A 24403-nucleotide genomic window follows, 5' to 3' on the forward strand; every position below is an offset into this window, starting at 1 on the left:
CTAAGCCTTTAAATATTTTGCACATGGAGAATATGAAACAAAATATTTTAAGGTTTTATATATATACATTTGAATAGCTAAAAAATCAAATTACTACATCAATACCATAGAATTCCACTATAACTTATCAAGCTTAGTAACTAAGATGTATCTTAGTCTAAAGAAATATGAAATTTCGAGCAGACAAAAGACACACCCTACCTCCTTGAAATATTGGTTCAAAAGAAAGAAATGGAGTCCAAGCCCATTAAAATAGCAGAGAAAGCAACTAGGGGACATTCTGAGCTTCCAATTGGTTACTTGTGTCATATATATAAGTGTATATAAGGGAGCATTTCCAAAAATTGAAAGAGGTGCACAGGGTGCCACTGTGTTTGATTTATTACATGAGCAATATCTTAGAAACAGAAAAGATAAGATGTTCTTATTTTACATTCTAGCTTGTCAATATCGGTAATTTGAGTTTCTAATTCGTATAAAACTATAGACTTAGTATTTTGACTTCCCATACATCTAATTTGAACCAGTGCTGCATTCAATATACCATGTGACACACAAAAATCGATGTTTATCTGTGTTTCTTTTAAAATTTACTTTTAAATTAACAAATTGAGTAATATATAGTTCTAAAATTTGAATTATAATCTACAGTTTGATACCCAACTTATTGACATAAACTAATGTAATAGTAGTTTCAATGTAAGTCAAAAAAAAAGATGACATGGCCTTTCACCTGTGACCCATATGGAAAGAGTTAAACATGAATTTGGAAAAAGCACCCAAATACAACTCATCAGTACTATTAATCAATAAATATAATAGATTATCTATGAGTAGCAAGTACATTGATCAGTGTCATGTAAACTAATCAATTATTGGCATCCTGTTTACCAATGCTATAAATTTTCCTAAATACAACTCATCAGTACTACTGTCACAGTGTTAATATCGTATAAAAAATATTTTTTAATTAAATTAGAACTGTGGGCAAGGGGAGAAGCTATGATTATATTATTGCTTGTAGTGTGCTGGGTGTGAATCAGTTTTATGCTCTAAACAAATACAAGAGAAAGCCAATTCAATTATTGTAGTTTTAGGACTCTCTATATTATGTGCATAGTATTATTTTGTGTTTTAAACTGTATGACTTGAAATAAACATAAATAATATTTGGGACCAGCAATATCATTACAAAAAAAAGGAATACAGTGCCATGTCCATTGACAGCAAAAGGTCTAAGTTGTCAGAACTAAATATCTTGATTTTTATAAATATTTTTTGATTTATTGTTATAAAAGTATCCAAAATTCACAAACTAGAAATTTATAAAGTTAAGTACCAAAACTTAAATGAAATAAAATGAAATAACTTTTTAAAGATACTCAATATCCTAATATACATTTGTATATGGGACACGAGATATTTGTAATTTGACTGTTTCATTCTCGTAACTCCATCGTTTTTTTTCACACAAATCTGTCCAGCTATAAATGGTTTCCAGTGTACTCTGAGAGTGTCTAAGCTCAACTTTAAAGCAATAAAACTAGGTGAACCAAGATTTGAAATATCTACTAGTTTTGGGTGTTAGAATAAAGAGTATGTAACTGTCTGTTAGAATATCCATTCATTCTATAAAGAAAAAAAAAAGGTAATTTAGAGTTTGTATTTTTCAACTTTTTTATTTTACCCTAGATTGTTTATTTCACTACAGTTAGTGTTAGGGTAGAAAAAAAACAGATATTAAATATACATTTTTATGAAAAAAAGGCTTCTGATATTAATTTAGAAGAATCTAGAAGTTATGCAAATAAAATATGAGAACTGTAAAATGAAAAAAAAGTATTTTTATTCTTAACATAAAAATTATCTTGCACTCAGATTAGTCAAAGTTCAAGTCAGACTAACTCAGAATATTCCCAGACAAATCTTTAATAAAAATTTTGATTTTTTGTGTGCAATATACTTGTAATGTTTATAAACAGACAGTAAATTTGGAATTACAGAAATCATTGCTATGTATAGGTTCACAGAAACTGGACTGGTTCACCAACACCATTCACATATGTTTAATGCATTAGTATTTTCATACTTGATGAGTAAAGTACACAACACCATGTATGTTAATTAAACTAACAAAAATAAAACTATTATAAAAAAAACTCTATAGGACTGAAGAAAACACATGAAAGTGTCAAAACTAGTTTCCTAGTTTTTGTATTAGTATATTTTTTTTTCAAAAGTTTTTTCCATTAATTTATCTAAACACCTATTCCTAATTTGAGTATTTTAAGTAATAACTTTAAGGTCATTTCATTACCGAAGCAAGTTGTTTATACCCAACCTATTGGTTACGATACAAAATAAAACAAGAATTTCACTCTTTTTTTTTAGTGACAATAGATATATCTTCTATATGTCTACTGCAAGACAAATGTCATTTAACATAAAACAACTATACTTACTTTGCCTGTAATTTGTCTTTTTCTTCAGTTTCAACAATTTTCTCCTTCTCTTTCTCCACTTCTTTCTAGAGAAAAATTACACTTTTGTAATGTAGCTCATATTTTTAATGAATAAACAAAGTTTTTCATTTCAAATGAAATCTTAAATGATAAGTTAAATAAGACAATAAGAAAATTTTTATGTAAAGAAAATGATGAACAATCATGAAAAAGATAAAAATTTGTTTTTGTCTTTCACATGAAAATGTATTTCTTTAATCACACAAAGGAACAATAAACTATGCCCACTCATGTGCTAGATGTGAAGATAAAAAATATGTTAATACTTTCAAATAAGATGTCATGCACATACTCAGGGGGTTTGAGGGGGTGATGTGAAAAAATTAAATTTGTATAGTTATAATACAGCTGCTTATGGTACTTAACATTTTGGATGTTTGTGGGTTTTCAGTGAACAGCCATGCAATTTTATTGAGAATTCTCACACACAAAACTCATTTAAACCATCATGCCAGACTGTTTTCATGTCCTTAAGTGAAAACATCCAGCAAACATTTTATACTCATAAAGGGACATCCAACAAATATTGAAGAATAATTGGATAACACTTGTTCATTCATACTGGTTGCCTTTCCCCTCCTTTACTTCCAGCTATTAATTTTTTGATTGGTTAGAACCGGGATTTGTAAATACATAAAGTGCATCTCATATTTTGTACTGGAAACTACCGAGAATGTAGTCAATTACAATGTCAATACAAATAACTTTTTGCCTCTGCTGAAATGGAACATCTAAACCATACTTGTTGTTTGGTAACAATACAAAATAATAAGTGTTTGCACGGTGTTGAACTAACATTTACTCTTGCAAACAACAGGACAAGATATCCATTTCTAAAAGAAACAACAAATTATAGGTTTTGCCAGCTAAATTTTTATTCGTATCATGGGTAAAACTGGTCTACCCCTCCCCCATATGTCCCCAAAACCTTTTGAGGCAAACTGAAAAGGGTTTAAAACTTTTCATTATTTTACTTAATGAAAACCCTGTTTCTAGAACTAAAGTGCTACTTTATTTTACAGGTTGTGAGTCTAATAAATTGCATTCAGCAAAAATAGTCTTCTAGCAAATACTTACTCAAAAAATAAAAATTAGACTTAACAGCACAATAGTTCCAGGAGATTTACAAAAAAATTTACTTCAAATACAATAACTATCTTCACACACCTCCAAGCCAGCCATAAAAGCATCAAGTGGATCTTCTTCACTATCAGAATCTGATTCTTGTTTTTCCTCCATCAAGGTTGGACTTCCGGGAGCAGGGATGTAAGCCAAATTACTGTTGTTTTCTTCATCATCTTCTTGCTCAAAATATCTGTATAACAGTTAGCAAACAGTTTATTTTTTTCTAATATTTCATAGTGATAATATTTTGCAATATTTATGTAAATAAAACATGTATATAGATATCAATATTTAAATTACACTATATACTTGTTCCAGAAAAATGTTTTCAATACGTGTAAATGATTAAGCAAGTGTATTTGAATCTGAAACATTTTACATTTTAATAATATCCTATTTGCAGGCTTATCATTAATTCTAATTACAACTCTGCTTTATATTCAGAAAGCAACAATAAATTCCTGTTTGAGAAAGTTGAATACTTAATTAAATTGAATAAAAAATAAAGACTGTAATCCATTGAAGAAAGACCTTCATAATTTTATTTTGTCATTAAAACTGCCTGCTCATTGCAGTGAACTATCTACATATTTCAGTATGACTTGCTTATTTATAAAAAAGGTTATGAGATGTAAAGATGTTTCAAATAATTTCTAATGCTAAATTTCTAATATTCTATTTTGATTAATGCTTATTTCATGTATTAAAATGATTACAGCAAGTAAAGATTTTATGTTCCATTCAACAATTAGCATGAAAGTATAATTCTCAATTGTGTTAGTTGTAGAGCTGGGCAATTTAATATATTAATCAATATATATATATAATAGATTATCTATGAGCAGAGAGTATATTGATCAGTGTCATGTAAACTAATCAATTATTAGCATCCTGTTTACCAATGCTATAAATTTTCCTAAATTTTTAAATGTTTACTGTTTTTATCTTAATATCAATCCATTAATATGTATAAAGATGTAAGTTTTGAAATTGCCAAATTATAGCCAGAGTTAATCATTTACAGAATACAATAACATTATTTTATCTTTATTTGATTATTTAGCTTATTAAAGAAGAAGTCTCTTTTTTCATGTAAAAAATACTGAGAATTTGGTTAGTGTTACACAGTTAACTTTTAAAAGTCTACTGGTATCATAACATCATTGTAAAAATGAAAAATTACTACATCTATTGTGAGGAAGTTATACATTGTTATTACTTTGTAACAAAATATTGCTGTATTATCTGAACAGACTTTCTAGTTTTAGTTTTATTCATTCCCTAATGATTTACAAACTTAATATAAAGTTATAACAATAAAAAGTTTTATTTTATAAAATAAATTGATGTTACTTAATTTTTATGTTATTTGACTATAAATTCAAGCTACTGGAAGGATATCTAAATAATGCCAAGTTTTTAACTTTGGCTAAGTATGCATTTGTCTAATAAATAAAATGAGTTACAATTACTAATTTTCTTCGGATGGTTATAAAGCGTCTGAGTAACTGTATAGTTATAGATACAACTTAAGTCCCCAACACTGTGTAAACACACATATAAACACGCGAGACAATACTAAATTGTCCAATGTCAATTCTGGAAAAGTGTATCTAATTAAAAACACCTTAGGTGTGAAAAAAAGGTACAGCAAAAACAGGACTGAGTGTGCAACTTAAAGGAATGAAATCAAAATTGGTGGCTAACTTAGTAGCTACACTTATAGCACTGATAACAATTTGACAGCAATTATTCATTTTTGATGAAAGAGTTAGCACAAAGGATCACATATAAAGTGTAATAGACTTAAAACAAGACCCAAAACTTGAGCGCTTTTGAATAGTTGACTGTCCTTTGTTCTCCTGAAGAAGAATAGTCAACTATTCGAAAGCGCTCGAGTTTAGTGTCTTATTTTAAGTCCATTACAGCAATTATTCATTCATTAGTCAGCCAATCTGCATTTTTTGTTCAACTTGGGGCATGATGGTGGGTAAAACAAAATACACGGCCTATAATGAATAACTATAATTTAATAAATTCATCCGCCAAGTGCACTAGAGAAAGGAAAAGCTGAATAACTTACTCAATCACTTCACTGCATATAAACTAATAAGTACAAAAAAACACAAGATTTATAAAAATTACATAATAACTAAGGGGAGATCTAACACACAGTATAGTCCTGTACTATAATATTATGTTTTGAGACACTGTTATCAAAACATATCATTCAAAGCAAGATATCCGATAGTAAAAACTTTCCTATTTATGCCCTCTTGCCAAACCATGTCCCTCAAACGATAATTCATTCTGTACCACAACATACCATAAATACTGTATCTTCAATACTTACTCTTCTTCAGTCTTTGGTCGCTTACGAGGAAGTCCAAAGCTGGCTGCCATAGCATTCTGAGTGATAGCTTGTAGTCCAGCATATCCATGCTTATTCACCATTGGAGGTGGCACAGCAGAGAGACTATGAGATTCAAGGGGGCTCTGATTAAGCTGAGGTTCTGGTTTTTTTCCTCCTAGTGTAAAACTTCCAAAACCAAACCCCCTTGGTCGCCCATCACCACCCTTGTGAAACATTTCTTCTAGTCTAAAGAAAAAAGTCAGTGAGATCACTCATCAAATTCATGCATTTTCTACAAAGATTCATAGAAGTTATAAAACTGGCATAAACATCCTGCCCCAAATGCACCTTGCATTTATCTATGTCACCATAAGGTATGAAGATCAAAACATAAAAACTTGGAAAATATAAGCAAATGTTTCACTATTATTTTCAAAGGAGAATGAAAATACACCATTTTTTATTCTTCTCAATATAAAGTGATTCATTACTTCATCTTATAAAACCAATTCTTAGTTTTTCGAATGAAAATTTATTTTAAAAATGACTTAAGTACTAAATCTTGCTATATTTCTCACCACACATCTGAGTTTCATTAATCTAATAGCAGTGTTATCTCAACAGGAGAAACCTGTCACATAGATGCCATTTTACATTACATTTTTAAAAAATCATTCATAAAATAAATTTCCAAACTGGTTTCATAAGTGAAAGTCTAGAATTTTAACAAATCACAATTAATAAGATTTGCAAGTATTAAGTTGGGCAATATAGATTTAATTACCAAATGTTGATTGCCTTTGATTGACCAAATTCAGTGTGTTTCTAAAAGGCAAACAGCTGTTTTTTATTTAAATACAGTACTTTAAGCATTTTCATTATTTCTAACAGATTTAAGTTATGTATTTTATGTTTCATGTGTACTGTAAATAAGAAGAAATCCTCAATAGTCGTGGCTGTAATTAGATCTCAAATTGGTCAAGAGATGAAGCTATGAGCTAAAAGTTTGTACATAAAAAAAAAAAACTCAGAGTCATTCTATGAGCCGCTATGTTGTAGCTAAAAAACAATGGATTCTGATCCATATTGTGCTGTGTGTTCTTCTATCTTTGCAATAATTTTTTGTCGTTTTCTGGAAGCCAGGAGAGTTTGAAGCTAGAATGAAAACATGCCGAAAGAATCGAATCATCATTATTGAACACCTTGTCAAACTTTATTTCTATGCTTTGAATTAATACTTCAACTTGGGGTTTACAAATTTGCAACTATTTATTGTTCAAATTGCCAACTTGGCTAGACAAACAGTTGCTGTGATTGATCATAAATTAGGTTATAGTGGCACTCCTGATGTGAACATGTGACAACTGGGATATTTGCACCTGTATGATACTCTTAACATCCCTGTGCAATTTTACCTTTCTATACCTTACCATTTGTAAGATATGGCATGTTGAACTATAAAACTTCCTTTACAATCATCCTGTATATTAATGGTCAAACCTTCCTGGCGATATTTTTTTTTTTCTATATGTCTGAAAAAATGTTTCAAATAATTACTACATCTAGCAAACTCTGATTTATTATTTTCTATTAAAATTAGTTTTGTTGGTCAAAACTCTCACATTCTTCGATACATTTTGAAATATGATATTCTTTTAAGAAATTAAAGGCATATTCAATGAACGGATACCTGATGTAGGCCTATGCCAAAACTAGAAATGTTTTTTAAATCTTTTATTTTTGTGGTTGTTTTTTAGAGTAATAAAGTTTATTAACATTATATAAAAAGTTGTTTTTAAAAATATCATGAAGCAATATTTATTTTCATCAACAAAAGTTCAGTAGTAATGTAGAAATTTGTAAAGAAACCCACAGAATGCTATTAATCACAATTTCAGCATGTTACAGGTTTAGTACTTTATTACATACATGATACATATTTATGTAAAACAGTTCAGAATAAAAAGTAACTTAATCCTAAGTTATTTTGCTTAAAAGGTAATTTGAAAATGTCTTAAATGAAACCAAAACAAGCTGAAAATAGGAAGATTATTCTCATGTGAGAACAATCAGTTAGTTGAATAGAATCAATTAATGAGCCTGAAGAGAAATTGATTAGCAAATTCCACTAACTGCCTAGCTCTTCTTATGAATTTATGATAATGGAAAACACCTTTTTTGTAGTCTTACTGAAAATTACTAGATGTGCTGGTTGAGCCTATTCTGGAATGGTTCAAACATTCTTGACAATTTTACAATGGTTTACGTATTGTAATAGATATACTGCATCATATATTCATTAAAAATAGAACTTATTATTTACAAGTATCTGCATTTTTTAAATTAAGCACAAATGTTAGCAGTTTTTAGATGGATCTTCTGAGGAGCACAGAAGTCCAGTTCTTAAGTGGTATCAATCACTATTTCATATTGATTGATGTAGTATGTTAGTTGATATGTAAATCTGCTTCTTACTAAACAGTATATATATATAGAGAGAGGGTGGAGAGAGACATACAGCTACTGGAAAGGTTGGGTGCTGATTCACTCCACTTAGATACTTTGCTAACTTAACCCATTAACTGCGACAGGAGCAGCTCAGTTGTCATTTTCTGACTCACAGATAAAACTGAGTTGCCATCAATCACAATAAGACGGTAATTTTCATCATTCGCATAGAGTTATAGTTATATATATGCAACTGACAGATATTTCTATCATTCACAGCTGAGCCATAGAACTTCAATGACAGAAATATCCATCATCCGCAGTTAATGGGTTAAATATCTTGGTATCTGTATAAATAATATGTTTGCATTTGCCTGTCAGGGACTTTTCTCACAAATGTTAAAAGTCCCATATCTTCAGAAAGGACTTTGTCTGAGGAGTCCAGATTGCATATTGGTTTTCTATTCAGAATCACCTTACCTGTTTTTTGCTTAGTCAAACTTTTCAGTGCAACAAGTATGGTACATGATAACAATGTTGTTGTCATCACATAATGACTGGCTTTCATTTCAGCTTTAGAATTTTATTTGCAAAGTATTTCACACAAACAACACTAAACCCACATGTAATTTCCCCCCAAAAATTAATATTACACAAAATATAATTTCTATGGGCTTTTTTGACTTATTTAGGTCTAAAATATGCATGCACAATTTGTTCAAAACCATATGCTTATCACTTCGTGAACATGCACTCAGCCATTTCTGCATATTCAGCTATGTTTGTCTTCATTACAACTTTACATTTACTTTACTTTTCAATAATTTAGCTTTGGTTTGTTTCATAGACTGCTATAAACACCTTTTAATTGCTTCTGTTTACTACAGGTTTTATTCTTTGTTTTCATGAGTTTCTTTGTTTCAACTCCTAAACCATGTCATACACTAAATGTTCTTAACTGTTTCATACTCTGTACACAATTATAAACACCATTACTTTACTTTATTGTTTACTTTAGATGTAGTTTTGTTAAACAAAGTTACATACGTGTAGTTTTATTAAATAAAGTTACATCTAAGTGAGTTTGTTTGTCTGACCACATAAAAATTTTTCAACTCAACCAGAATTTATTGGTCTAACACATAATGCCTGCAAGAAAGTGTTGATTAAATGGCGTGCATGAAAAATGATAGAATAAGGAAAATTCAAGCAAAGAGCATAAAAGCTACTGCAAATGTTTGACGGGTTGCAGCTAGTCCTTAAATATACATTCATCCCTTTCTTCAAGTAAATTCAAAACATTTTAATAAGCAATCCATCCAAGAAGTGCAGTGACACCCGATCTAATACTCATAAATGCTGAATGACTGCTTGGGATATTTGTTTTCCATTTGTTCCAAAAACATATGATTGTGAAATGGTTACTGTTAAGAATGGTAACACATTGAATATTGTACTAGTCTTAGTAGCATTCCTTAAATAAGCATGTTTTAGGTCTAAAATAAGAACAAATATAATTAAAATTTATTCTGTATTAGTAATAAACTGATAATACTTTGGGTATCATTACACTTTTACAATGATTTGTAATTAAAGTATTTTGTCATGATTTCTTTATTTAGGGATAGAAAGGTCCAAGTGAAGTAAAAGGACCAAATAAAAGCCCCACCTCCAGTCATTCCATTTGATGGGTAACTAACACTTTGGGGAGGTCAATGTACTGAATGTATCTATCTGAATAGCTATGGCATTTCTATGTAGATTGCTTGATATAAACACATGCACGTACATGTTAATGAAGCAGAGCTATTCAATCTCTACAAATATATTTTTGTTTTCATAATAGAGGCACTTTTAAGGATAATTCTTATTAATCATCCCCAGGACTTCATTTTGTTTTCTGTTAGAGGTTACACCTTAAGAATAGATTTCAGAATAAATTAATATCATGCATATATAAATTAAAAACACAGCGTGAAATTTTTATCATATCATTAGCATAGTAAATTGGCATCTTGCAGAAAAATGTACTTGTGAAAAAACTTGAAGACCATCCAACTGTTTACTTTGAACATAAAACAACTGTAAAAATACTTATTACTTCACTGCAAAACTAGACTTTCCAACTATATATTCTATCATGCTAACACAGTTATTTTCAAATTTTGTGTAAAATAAAACTATGTCACAAAATTGCCTTTAAAGCCTATTTTTGGTCAATTGCAATGCCAGGTTTCAAACTAAGGATTGGTTTGTTATAACTTTTAAAAAGTTATAAGTAGGCCAAACAAAGAGCACATTATTTAAATCAGATTTTAAAATCCTATTGTCAGAAAGGCAATCTCAGGAAGATGACAGTATATATTTGTAATCTCTATTTAATTTGTCCAACACTTACCTTCACTTTATCTGTTTTATAAATAGAACTGCATAAATACTGCTCAATACACCATAGAAGTTAACTATTGATCACATTTGTAAATGTTCTTCTACTTGATGTTTATACAATTCAAAAATGAAGCAAAGAAATTTAGAAATACATTTTTGAGCAACTTTTTTTAGTGTATGCAGTATTTTCATTCATATAACTTTCTTTTATTCAAATTCAACTGTTTAACCAAACTAAAGAAAAAGTAAAAAAATAATAATTATTAGGAATTACAGACAAAAAATAATAATTTAATATAGAATTTAAACAACTAATTCTCTCAAGTTCAAAGTAAAAATAATGGTTTAGAAATCATTAAAATTAATAATAAAATATTTCAAGTATAAAAAGCTTTTGTTTCAGCTTTCTTATGGACATAAGCCAGAGAAATATGAATTTATTTTATATAATTATTTTACTTTCCTAAGTAACTTTATACTTAAATTTTAAATGAATAATAATAAAAAATTATAGAAACAAAAACACTGTTACATATGTTCTCAATTTCAGAGTAATGGTGATTTGTTATAAGTTTCTCTTTCTGCAGGCTTCAAGGATTTTGTCGGCTCTGAGTGACAGCTTGCATCTTCATCAAAGTATAAATTAAAATTGATCGACAATCTACAAAAATAAATCATGTTATCTCTAGTTCAGATTCTTAGAGTCACTTCTTTAACACACTTCTCTAGATATTAAAACAAACTTGCAAACATGTCTTTTGTATCATTTTCACTAATCAACAATTAATTATTTACTTATTTAGATCATAATTTGCAATATTGCATTATTTCACTTGAAGAAATGTATTTTATTGATTTAAAAAATCTATGTAACTAAGCACACTATTTAAAGTGTGAAGTTAAAAGTTACATGTTCAAGGCTTTTTAGGAGTGTGTGGCTGGGTATAGCAGCCACATTAAATGATATGGAGGCCAAGGTCAGCATGAGCTTCTGGATAGCCAGGTTTACAATATCAGATCATGACTGCCTTCACAGAGATGGCCAAAGAGGTGAACAGGTAAGCACTGCTGAAGGTACCGCAGAAGCAGAAACCTGGGTGTAGCTGCCAATCCAGTGCAATCAACAGGACCCGGCAATGGGTTTCAACAAATCATAGTTAGTACTGTGGGTAACATATGAATTGGAGGGAAGGCCTAGAGTTGTAATCCACTCCTATCCTGATCAAATGCATCCATTGCCAAAGCCCAAAGGTGAGGTACTGGAGACCAAATTGCTAGTAGTTGGGTGTTCCAATGAGTGGTCAACCCAACAATCATCAGTGTTTCAAAATGAAAGCCAATCCAACAGAAATTCTTGCGATGGACCATCTATTCTGTTGAGAGAATCTGTTTGGGTCAAAACAATTGATCTGCTACCACAGCCATCACCAGAAGAACATGGCAAGCTAAGTAGGGTGATATGACAGGAGTGGTCCCAAGAAAGGAGATCCAAGGTTGAAAACAAGGAGTCCTGGCCCAAGTGCCCCCTTGACGGGAAATGCAAGACACCATCGTGAAATTGTTGGAGTGAAGCTCAACAATTTTTTCCCCTAATAAGCCCAGACTATGAGGCATCACCTCTTAAAGAACAAGAAGGACTAAAACGTTGTATAGGTAAACCTCCTCATGTGTGCGTAAAACCTGAAATTCCTGACTATTGAAATATGCACCCAATCCCTGAAGCGAGACATTTATAAAGAGATGGATCTCTGAATGAAGTGGCAGCAGAGGAACACATATCTTATTATTGTCCCAATATATTGACCTCTCAAGATCAAAGAATGATCCTGAATAAAGAAACTGGGGAATCCAGTGAATCAAAAACCATTGAAAGGATCTCTTGTATGCTCATCCCAAAGGCATTAGGGATTTGAGTGATGCCCACATTCCAAAAAAAGAAAGAACCATCCATACAGTAGGAGAAGGAGAGGTGAGTATGAGTTAAACTTCCCATTCTACAATGTAGAGCTGGATTAAAGTCAGCTGAGTCCAACTGAGATAAGTGATGAAAAGAAAGAAAACCCAGACTGCAACATATTGAGTTGGAAGAAGAACAGATGTATGAACTCTGAGAATGAAACCTGCTTCAGTTGTTTTCAAAAGTAGAATCTGGGTGTGATGTTCTGACAACTGTATGACTAATTCTGACTAAGGACTTGTAGTGCCCAAAATTCCATGGTTAAAGTTACCATACATCCAGAAATTCTCGGAACCAAGCCCCCAGAGATGCTGATGCCACTTGGGTCATTCCAACTGAGTGGAACTCTTGGATATGGACAGAATCTATTCTGGGTACCAATGTATCGAGGGACGGGGTCGGAACCCTCAAATAGGACCAGAACTATGACCCTCTGTTGGAGCCAATGAAAGTCGAGATGCCAACAGGGATGAATATAGAAGCCTGCAATCGAACCAATGTAAATGCTAACAATGGTTCCAGCACATCATCAATGAAGTTAGTGATTCTGAGAGTCTTCCAACAAAGTTTAATGTTAGGAAAACAACACGTTGGAAGTTAGAGTTGGAAGTCCATAGACTTACTGCTGTCCCACCAAGGGACATTAATCTATTCAGGTTAAGTACAAACTCCACCTTAGAGCCCCAAATTTTGAGGAGCATATGTATTATTTGAGAGTCAGAATATACTTCCACCAGACTAAATCATGTAGTTCCAACAACCGTGGCTGATAAGGCATTGCTGTCCCTTCACGTAACTGAGCAGTAAACCTCCCTGCATGAACCACATTGGTCCGTGGATGGGGAGAAAACTAAATATTTGCTTCCAGACCTTTCAGCCATCAAGTAAGGTGCAGGCTCAAAAATAACTGACAAATAAAAGACAAAACATCACATTCTTGATGGACCAACTGAAGAAAAAAAATCAGAGACAGCTTTTCTCAAAGTGACCTCCATTTCTTATTTCTTTGAAAGACTGTCCAGTAAGTTTGCTTTGTGAGAGCAAAGAAACATTGGGCTATTTGCCATGTCCACTATAGGGAATCAAACCCCGGATTTCAGCAATGGAAGTCTGTAAACTTACCACTGTCCCACAGGAGGACTGACAAGTCGACAGAATAACAGAAAGCACAGGAAAAAGCAAATAAAAATTCCCTCCAGAATGTCCAGGATCGCCATCAAACTAAATGTCTCCATCTCACTACAAATAAGATCACTGACAGTCTCATCTTAGAGCAACCCACCTCCCCCTGATTGTTGTGTGATGCTGGATATCAGAGGTGGGATAGGAGAGACCTGATTTGCCTATGTGCCAGAAATTATAATCCAAGAATTCATACCGTATACAGGCTTTGTCAATTGAAAAAAAAAATCTAAAATTTCCGAAAATCAACTGGGTAACACAAAGAATGCTCAAAGTATCTCCAGCAATCGTAATACTGAGAAACCCATTAGTGAATGCTTTGTCGAGAAAAAAAGATAATATTATCTGAGTAACGTGCTTATATACAGTACCAGGATAAATGGTGCATTGAGGTAGGTGGAGAGTGTCATGAGACAAATATCATCAAGGGCAATTCAGTGGGGGTATAAAAGACTGGAGCAACCGAGGAAAATTCACACCAATCCATACATGGGCAAAGGAAGAAACCCTGGCAATGTCTGAAATGTTCAGTAATTATTTTTTACAGTGGGCGATATAAGTAACTCAGAGCTTTGGCTCTGAATGAAACTAAAAATGCAACAAAATTAACCTTTCTGAGGTCCATGAAATAATTTAAATTGACAGATTTACTTAAAACTTTTTCCTTCACTAGGGATGGGTACTTTTGCTTGTATCAATATATAAATATCTCATGTAATAATGTGACCATTCACAGAAAACTGATTGATAATTGTTTCAGTAGTAATCAATTGAGTTTGCAGGAAAATAGCCCGATGCTCTCAATACTCAGAATGAATTGCTTGCAACAAGGAGCTCTAATGAAGTGTAAAAGGTCAAACTCCCTGCTAAATGTCAGCTAAATTTGCTTCCTATGTGTGAAATATTTATGAAGTATGGGATAAGGTAGTTGCCTCAACAACTATTGTTAATTTTGTTTTTTGGATTGAAATCTGTTTGTTCTTGAAAAAGAAATGTTCACCAGCTGCAATGCTGAACTGATTTTTTATCTGCATATCTCTCTCTCTCTTTCTACATTGCAACACACATCCCTCTCAGGGGATTGTAGCCATTAATGCAACTTTCAGGTTTATCCTACAGATGCTCAGTTTGATATAGATTTGGGAATTGTATTTGTAAAGGAAAATGAATGAATTCTGACTTGTGCAGCACACCCTGAACCAATCATGAATAAGGGTAGCTCTATAAATAGTTGCATTATTATATGAGAATTTGATATGTGACATTTGAGATGCAGATCCCTCACTATTACTCTAGTATTGAGAACACGACAATGTTCTTGTTTCTTTATTATCCTTAATTTAAATTTAAAATATAAAGTAACTTAGAAAAACAAAATAGTTCTACAGCAGGAACTAAAATTTCTGTAACATGATGTCCATAAAGAAGCCCAACAAAATATTTTTATACTTGTGCACTTTGGGTTAAAAAAACAAACTAACCATTACAGTAATTTAGTTTGAAGGAAGAGAAAACAAACTTCATGTTTGTCTGTCCTTCCCAACTGGGGTGCTCGGGAACTTCTGTTCCCCTTCAACCCCACACGTGAGTTTTTATTGTTTCAACGAGTTTAATTTTAAATTATGTTTGCAGAAATAAGTCAATGAGAAGAGATGAGTTAGAGGCCACAGAGCCGTGAAGAAAGTCAGAGGTGGCAGGTGAAGTGTCTTTCTGTCCTGTGGCTGTTAGGAAATCTAGGCAAGGTGGACTTGATCTGGCTGGAAGGACCATGACTGGTACACAAGCAGCAAGTTCTTGGATTAAGTATTCATGCGGTTGAAGATTAATGCTTGCATAATGAGTATGTTATTAGGATGGAACTAGAGTTTTAATTTTTTTTAAACGAATTATTTAGTATTGTCATTGATTTTGACTTGAACTTAAACTTAGGTCGGCACCTTTTCATGGTTGAAATCACAGGATCCAAAAATAACTAGAATTCGGGAATTCAGGAAGAATTTTGCTGTGGGGAGAAAAGGAATAATTCAAGAAAAACCCACTTTCATGGCCAGGGTGCCAAATGAAATACCATGATGATGATACCTAACTGATGGCCTAAAGCAGAGTTGTCATAGAGGCTTTCTGTGGTTTGCCTATCACTCAGAATTAAGACTGGTTTTTATTGATGATTTTTAGCAACTCTTTTGGTATAAGTTATTATATAACTAAGAACATTAGAAAAATGCATCCAGATTGATTTCATCAATAGTCAATTTAGTACAATGAGCAGTATTCATCTAGATCAAACATTCTGTGTCAAATAAAGGATATTTTGCTTGTGATCATGGTAAACATTAATAGATCTTTGCATTGCTGTGACAGTGTCAAGTAATTCAAAATGAGATCATTCTTTGACATATCAGAAATTCTAACAAGTTTTATTTTCAGAAATAATTAATATATTACTAATGGTAAATGGTGCCAAACACTGGAGATATGATAGTTATTAAGATGTACACATAAGACACATAGAGTACACTTTAAAACTTTATACACATGTGTATGTATGTGTGTGTGTATATATATATAGACACACACAGAAGCTTAGATACTGATCAGCATATTAATCAACCTGAAAGTGATTTATGGCCCTTAAGGATTGGACATCTGTTTTTACCAAAGAATTCTTCCAAAAGCCATTCAATGCTCACACTTCATTGATGGAATATAAAAAGTACAGAGATATGTAAATAACAAATTAATAACATTATTTTCTTTAAGATAAATAGTACAATATATTTATTGGTATATATAAACCACTCTTAAATTGGAGAGACGGCTTCAACCACTCCAGAATGGACTCACCAACATAGGTTCACCCATTGTATATAGCAAATTCCATTTCCAAAGGCAATTAAAACTACATAAACAAATGATCTAAACATGTTTTCAGAGTGGCTAAAACTATTTAAAGCTTATTTAACCTCTTCTCTAAAGGTAATAATGCTTTTTTCTCGGGTGGATAAAAGAACAGAAAGGCTTTTTCATCATTACAAGTACAGAGAACATAATTGAATTTTTTTGTAGTGACTAAAGCTACATAAATTTGTATAGGGCCTATATACAGCTGATATGGAAATATATTTAGTATTTACATTTTTAGAAAAATAGTATTGTTACCTAATTTAATTATTATATTCAAATAATGTTTTTTATACAGGATGCACATGAAGAATTGTATATATTGCATTAATGTTACACTGCTAAAATTTGTTACTGTTAGAATTAAGCAATATTACTAGCAAAATAACATGGAAGCTGTTTAGTTTCTGGAAACACACTGCATTTGGTCAAACAATATTATTTTAAATGAATCAACTACTGAACTTCCACATGGACTTTGAAATTGAAAAACAATCGACTACTGAATTTCCTAACACTAACAGACAACAGAAAAGCAAGCATAATTGGCAGCCAACTTCAGGCCAATTTTCATCAAGTAACTTCATGTCCAGTAAAACTTAATTGTAGTTGTAAAGAAACCACACCAATCAATTACATAGTTATACTGTTACGAGTATTAGTAATAAGTAGTATTAGTATTACTGGTATTACTATTAGTATTAGCTGTATAATATTAATAAGTGTATTGAAATAGGCATGACGTTTAAGCGAATATTTGTATAATAATCCTTGAAGTTTTATTAAAACGTAATTTGTTAATTACATGTAAATCATATAAAGTTAAATTTTGATAACAGAACTGAAATTACAATTTTGAAAATTAATTGCAGATCCTGAGAAGAACTTAGAAATAGAAGTTAGAACTCAGGCTTGATTTTGAAATTCACAGGCGACGAACGAAAGTTGAGTCAAGTAACTGTGTCTCACAGTGAGTAAAACTGATAATAAGTATTTAGGAGTCAGATATCTTATAACTCACTTTTCTGTTTAAGAAAAGAAAAGTTAACATTTATTAAATCAATGACTTAAGCTAGACTTAAATCTAAGCCTACTTACCTTAAGTGCTTCGAAATTATTATCACTCAGCTTAGTGCTGAGTTTCAATTAGGGACCGTTTGTCAAATGTGACGAATCAAAAATAACCCAAAAAAAGCTTGCATATTTTGTGATAAGAAGAAAAAAAACTGTGTTTCTTGCTATGTATTTTAGGACAAAGCCACATTTCACTATCTGCCATATCCACCTCGGGGAAAAAATTGGATTTTATAATTTTGTTCAAAATGCACAAAAATATAGTTTTTAACGGTAACCTTGTCTTAAAACACATACCGATTGTAGCGATGTTTGTCGGTATTTGACAGAAATTAACGGTAATTTAAAACTGGTGTATAAAATTTCCCAGTTACTAAGTAAAATACCACTATAATTTACAAACATATCAAAATACATGTTTTACTTACTGTAAATACTTATAATAAAATCAAGTTTTCTTTGTCAGTAAATATCCCTCTTGAATTATGAACTACTACTATAAGCAAAGAAAAACGGAACAGAATAAATATCGGCTTTACATGGTCAATGTTGTTGCATCAGCGAGATCACGTGACTAGTATCATGCCACCCGTTTTCTAGAACTATCCTGTTCCTTCGGGAGTGCTCTAGCATTTGCTAGATTGGGGGTTGGCTGGTATATATAAGATGGTCACGGCGTGACGTGACAATGTGTGTAGGTAGTGAGTAATTGAACTGCAGTCAGAAAGTATTGTTGAAGTTCGTTGTTATAGCGTTTGTTATAGAAAAACTGTTGAAAATAAGTGTAGCGGTAAAGTTATATTCGGAAAGAATAAACCAGTTTTATTAAGAAAGGACTTGTGTCGCTAATGTTTCGTGGGAACGAAGTTACGGAAAATCAACTAGCGAACGGAGACGTAACAATATCATTACAGCATTTGACATGCAATCCATGGGTCGCGGGGTCAAAACCCGACGCCGAACATGCTCGCCTTTTTAACAGTGGGATCGTTATATGTTGTGATCTATCCCACTCTACGTTTGTAAAAGAGTAGCACAAAAGTTGGCGGTGTAACTGTTGGCCAGTGACATTCTCTCTGGTCGGTAGTTAAAAATTAGGAACGACGTCAAACAGGTTCAGCAACTTCGTCATAAACAAACTAACAAACAAAATAATCAAAACTATATTTATTCTTATTTGTAAACTACACATGTGTGTTTAAGCATGAGTAACATAGATATCCTTAAGATAATTGTCCTGTCATAGTAATGATCAGTAAATTCCATTTTTACTTTAAGTAATTCAGTACCTTACGATATGTGTTTATCTTACGAATCACCGAGGGTAATCGAACCCCTGATTTAGTAATATAAATCCAAAGACTTACCACTGGCCCTGTGGGGGACACCTTAGGATATAAAGAACTGCCACTTTAAGCTTAACTAATTTGCTTAGCTACAAACTTGTCATTTTCAGAGATGGTATGAAAACATATTTTTCTTGTAAGTGTTTGTTTGTTTTGGAATTTCGCGCAAAGCTACACGATGGGCTATCTGCGCTAGCCGTCCCTAAATTAGCAGTGTAAGACTAGAGGGAAGGCAGCTAGTTATCACCACCCACCGCCAACTCTTGGACTACTCTTTTACCAACGAATAGTGTGATTAACCGTCACATTATAACGCCCCCACGGCTGAAAGGGCGAGCATGTTTGGTGGGACGGGGATTCGAACCCGCGACCCACAGATTGCGAGTCGAGCGCCCTAACCACCTGGCCATGCCGGCCAACATGGTTGTTAAACTTCATGATGTAGAAGTGTAATATTTCGTTTATTCATTTTATCAGTACTGTATTTTTATAATAGGAACGCAATAGCTAAGAAAACCCTCATAGATCTGTATTTTAGATTTATTAGTCGCGGCATAGTGGTTCATAGACTGGCACTGAGTGTTGGACTCAAGAGGTCAAATCCTTTCGATTGATGAATTTGACCACGCTCAAGGTCTCATAGATTAATTTACTCTAATCATGGCTAAAATAATTTCAAGTTGAGGGCGCTTGGTATTGCTGGCGCATAAAGATATAGCTAATAAAAAGGGGAAATGAGGGCTGATAGATTAGTTTACTCTAATCCTGCCTAAAAGAATTTCAAGTGTCGCGGCTATTGAGGATTCCCTCTTGTTTCTGTGTTGTTTCTATTTCCGTGTTCATCATTATTTGTTTTTCTTGTTCTTTGTTTGTTTGTTGTTTTGGATTTTGCGCTAGCTGTCTCTAATTTCGAAGTGATACACTAGAAGGAAGGTAGTTAACATCACCAACCGCTAACACTTGGACTACTCTTATCAGCACGGAACGCATTTTCTCTTTTTATTTTTTATTGGGGGGGGGGGAGTTGATGGGATGCGAAGCACGGAACCTCAGCTCCATAGAGCGCACGCTAATAATTGGGAAGGCAGCTAGTCAACAGCACCTGCCGCCAAATCTTGAGCTACTTTCATCTGACTGACTACGGCCCCAAAGTGTAGAGCACATTTTCTTTTTGGGGGGGGGATGAGACACGAACCTTAAACTGTCGATAGATATTCTGGGCATGCTAACCCATAGACCATACATGGTCCTTATATGTGTTTCTATGTACCTTAACATCTAAACATTCCTGGTTGAAATAAAAACATCTTAAACATATCGTTTTGAGGAAACACAAAGTCATGAGTTCAAATCTTCCCTGCAATATGAGAAAATTTCTCTTTTAAACCCCATGGACGAATACAAATAAAAAGTAAAAAGATAACAGAACATATTAATAAAACACGTTATCCTCGTTCTTTGCACATATAAGTATTTTTGTTTTAACGTTTGTTATAACCCTTCTTGCCTTAGAAGGCATTTTTATGTTGAGGTTTTCCAAGGAAAAAAATTTAAAACATGTCAACTAGTTCAAAGTAAGTGGTTTTACTTGTTTCGTCCAATCTCGTGTTTGTGCAGCTGTAGTTTTGTCTTTTAAATGACTCAATAAAGAAAGGTAGGATATAGCAAATTAAAATCAAAGTAAAATAAAAATTGTTCTGTAAAACATGTTTTTATAAGCTAGTACATGTACTGCAGTTCTAGTGGAATTTGCTTTGTGCATGACTGTTAAACAAAACAGAAGAAATAAATTAATCATATTTGGGTTGAAAGATTAAGCCAGAATATGGAGGAAACAACCTAAATTAGATGGGGGGGGGTCGAACCCCATGACCTTTCTCGTGCCATCCTGTATCACTGTGTCAAGTTTGGTGCTGACTGATCAAGAAATATGAAAAGATATATGGAATAGATACACAAACATGCTGACGTTTATTTATATAGATGATAAACAGAACCGGGACTTTTTTTTTCACTACTGAAACAGACCCTTTTTTACCGGAACCTTTTTTTTATTATTGAAACAGACCCCTTTTACCGGGACCTTTTTTTTAACTTCTGAAACAGACCCTTTTTTTCCGGGACTTTTTTTAACTACTGAAACAGACCCTTTTTTTTACTACTGAAACAGACCCCTTTTTACCGGAACCATTTTTTTTATTATTGAAACAGACCTTTTTTACCGGGACGTTTTTTTTAACTACTGAAACAGACCCTTTTTTACCGGGACTTTTTTATTATCTAATATCGATCAAGACCACATCAAGACCAAGTTTTCACAGGATTACTCGAAAATAGTCATGAAATTCAGTACGTATTGGATATATATTATTCGTTATGTCTGCTTAGCGTGGATGGTGGGTGATGGGGTGCTACTAACTGGACCTCTTCTCTCTAGTGATTAGTTCAAAATTAGGGACGGCGGCAATTGACTTTAGTAGTTTTCCCATGAAATATAAATACCTTTAGGTAGGCTTTGTCTTCATGCTCTAATGAAAAGGTGAGACGAGGACATGAAATCTGAAAATGTTTTCAGCCATATGAATATGATCTTACGAAGCTAAAAATAGTCAAATTCAGAAAACGAACATGAACATTAGTCGGAACTAACAACAACCTAAAAGTTACAAAGTCCGACGTAGATATTGACTTGTTTGCTTTTATTAAGCGCAAAATTGCACAATGGGCTATGCACCCACTACGGGGATCAAACCCCGACATTTATTTATAAGCCTTTGAAAGTTAAAAAAGCCAAATGTGGACACTTCATAAAAAGAAACAGATATCCCACGTGGCGCACATTGTTTCTGGCCCAGACTAGAAAATTGCACGCAGATAATACTGCAGCTGAGTGAATTTCACACAAGACACGGACCACGCGTTTACTGGTACCATTAGCTAATCTGAGTGGAACGTGCTGTTTTCGCCAGAACACAATTATAATCACTACCAACATTATTCTCGTGTTATCATGAAAATCTACTAACGATATATTCGTTGGCTTATCATGAAACCAGTTTCCTCGTTTATTGTGGCCCATTTTCTACACAACTGTTATCAATATTTAAATTCTTATTGTTACAAGCGGTAGTGCCATCTTCTGTTCTGGTACGGGTTGTTGTGCGTTTCGTTGTATCCTCATCTTGAGGAACACAATTTATGATTGTTTGTTTTTGAATTTCGCGCAAAGCTACACGAGGGCTATCTGCGTTAGCCGTCTCTAATTTAGCAGTGTAAGATTAGAGGAAACGCAGCTAGTCATCACCACCCACCGCCAACTCTTGGGCTACTCTTTTACTAACGAATAGTGGGATTGACCGTCAAATTATAATGCCCCCACGGCTGAAAAGTAAGCATGTTTGGTGGGCTGGGGATTCGAACCCGCGATCCTCAGATTGCGAGTCGAGTGTCCTAACCACCTGGCTATGCCGGGCCCACAATTTATGACCACAGTACACCGCCGTAATGGAAGAATTCTATTTTACGATAGAAATTATTAATGATGCATTCATTATGTTAATCAGTTAAAGTTCCATCCTGTTTACGTGTTAACAAACATTTTTTTTTTTATGTATTTTAAGTGGATGGCTACGAGAAGAAATGTGACATCAGCTTTTATTACCCCATTTTTTTATTTCATGTTATGCACGCCCACTATACCAGTTAGGGCGTGGATTGATTTTATAGTAGAGCTTTGGATTTTGGCGCTGATTACCCGGGTTTTAATTCGTGCGATACCACAAAATATTCTCCTTATTATAAGCTGTGGTCGCATTATAAGGATGATAATTAATCCTTCAGCACAGATGGTAGGTGCTGCTTACTGGTAATTCAGTAATTCACAATAATGGACTGTAGATAGGCTTAGTAGCTTTTCAATAAATACAAAATAATATACCAGTTATAACCACTTTAATTCTAAAAAGAGTAAATAAATTCCACTGGGGGGGGGGAAGCAATAACTATTTTACTTCTGTTATGCTAGTAAACAGTTTCAAAATCGTGAAACTATTCGAGACAAAGTAGATGTATCTAACTTGCAAAACTCCATGTAGTAAAGTCGTGTATTTAAAGCTTCAACAGACTGCCACAGGATTGAATAAAGACATAAAAAAATTAAGCTAATTCTGCGAGTATTTCAATGATTATCATAACTTTTCTTTAACATCGGTTGTATTTCAAAAATTTTTACTTCTATGATAGGGCCTGGCACGGCTAGGTGGTTAGGGCGCTCGACTCGCAATCTAAGGGTCGCGGGTTCGAATCCCTGACCCACCAAACATGCTCGCCCTTTCAGCTGTGTGTGTGTGTGTGGGTGGGTTATATGTGACGGTCAATCCCACTATTCGTTGTTAAAAGAGTAGCCCAAGAGTTGGCGGTGGGTGGTGATGGCTAGCGCAGATAACCCTCGTGTAGCTTTGCGCGAAATTCAAAACAAACCAAACTTCTATGATAACGAATTTTGTTTTCTGTATAGATAACCAGTGCTTCGTTTTTTAACACTTATGTACGGAAACAATAACTGAACAAACTTTGTTGATAGTATTCCTTGCATAGTTAAATAGTACATATTAAAGTTTATTTAATAATACTGATAATAGTAAACACACATGTATGTTATCAGGGATCTCAGAGAAAAACAGTATTCCTTACATAGTTAAATAATACATGTTAGAAAGTGTATTTAACAACAATAATAATAGTAAACACACATGTATATTACCAGCTATTGAATGTGTCGGTATACGTCGGGATATTGAGCCAATGTTCGGTTTGATCAGCTATTGAATGTCCGGGTATACGTCTGAATATTGAACCAATGCTCGGTTTGATCAACTATTGAATGTCCGGGTATACGTCTGAATATTGAGCCAATGTTCGGTTTGATCAGCTATTGAATGTCCGGGTATACGTCTGAATATTTAGCCAATGCTCGGTTTGATCAACTATTGAATGTCCGGGTATACGTCTGAATATTGAGCCAATGTTCGGTTTGATCAGCTATTGAATGTCCTGGTATACGTCTGAATATTGAGCCAATGCTCAGTTTGATCAGCTATTGAATGTC

General features: G+C 33.2%; 1 protein-coding gene across 1 annotated transcript in view; it reads right to left on the reverse strand.

Moving 5' to 3' along the window:
* Positions 1 to 18058, reverse strand: part of LOC106473112 (ATP-dependent RNA helicase DDX42-like) — a 68460-nt gene extending 50402 nt beyond the window's left edge. Inside the window, exons 1-4 of the mRNA XM_013933803.2 lie at positions 17975 to 18058; positions 6001 to 6246; positions 3690 to 3837; positions 2463 to 2527 (exon numbers count right to left, since the gene is read on the reverse strand). Coding sequence (XP_013789257.1) covers positions 2463 to 2527; positions 3690 to 3837; positions 6001 to 6236 — 449 coding nt within the window. The 5' untranslated portion in view covers positions 6237 to 6246; positions 17975 to 18058. The remainder of the gene's footprint in view (positions 1 to 2462; positions 2528 to 3689; positions 3838 to 6000; positions 6247 to 17974) is intronic.
* Positions 18059 to 24403: the final 6345 nt, after the last annotated feature.

Source organism: Limulus polyphemus, unplaced genomic scaffold (genome assembly GCF_000517525.1).
Source record: "Limulus polyphemus unplaced genomic scaffold, Limulus_polyphemus-2.1.2 Scaffold126, whole genome shotgun sequence".
Lineage (NCBI taxonomy): Eukaryota > Metazoa > Arthropoda > Merostomata > Xiphosura > Limulidae > Limulus > Limulus polyphemus.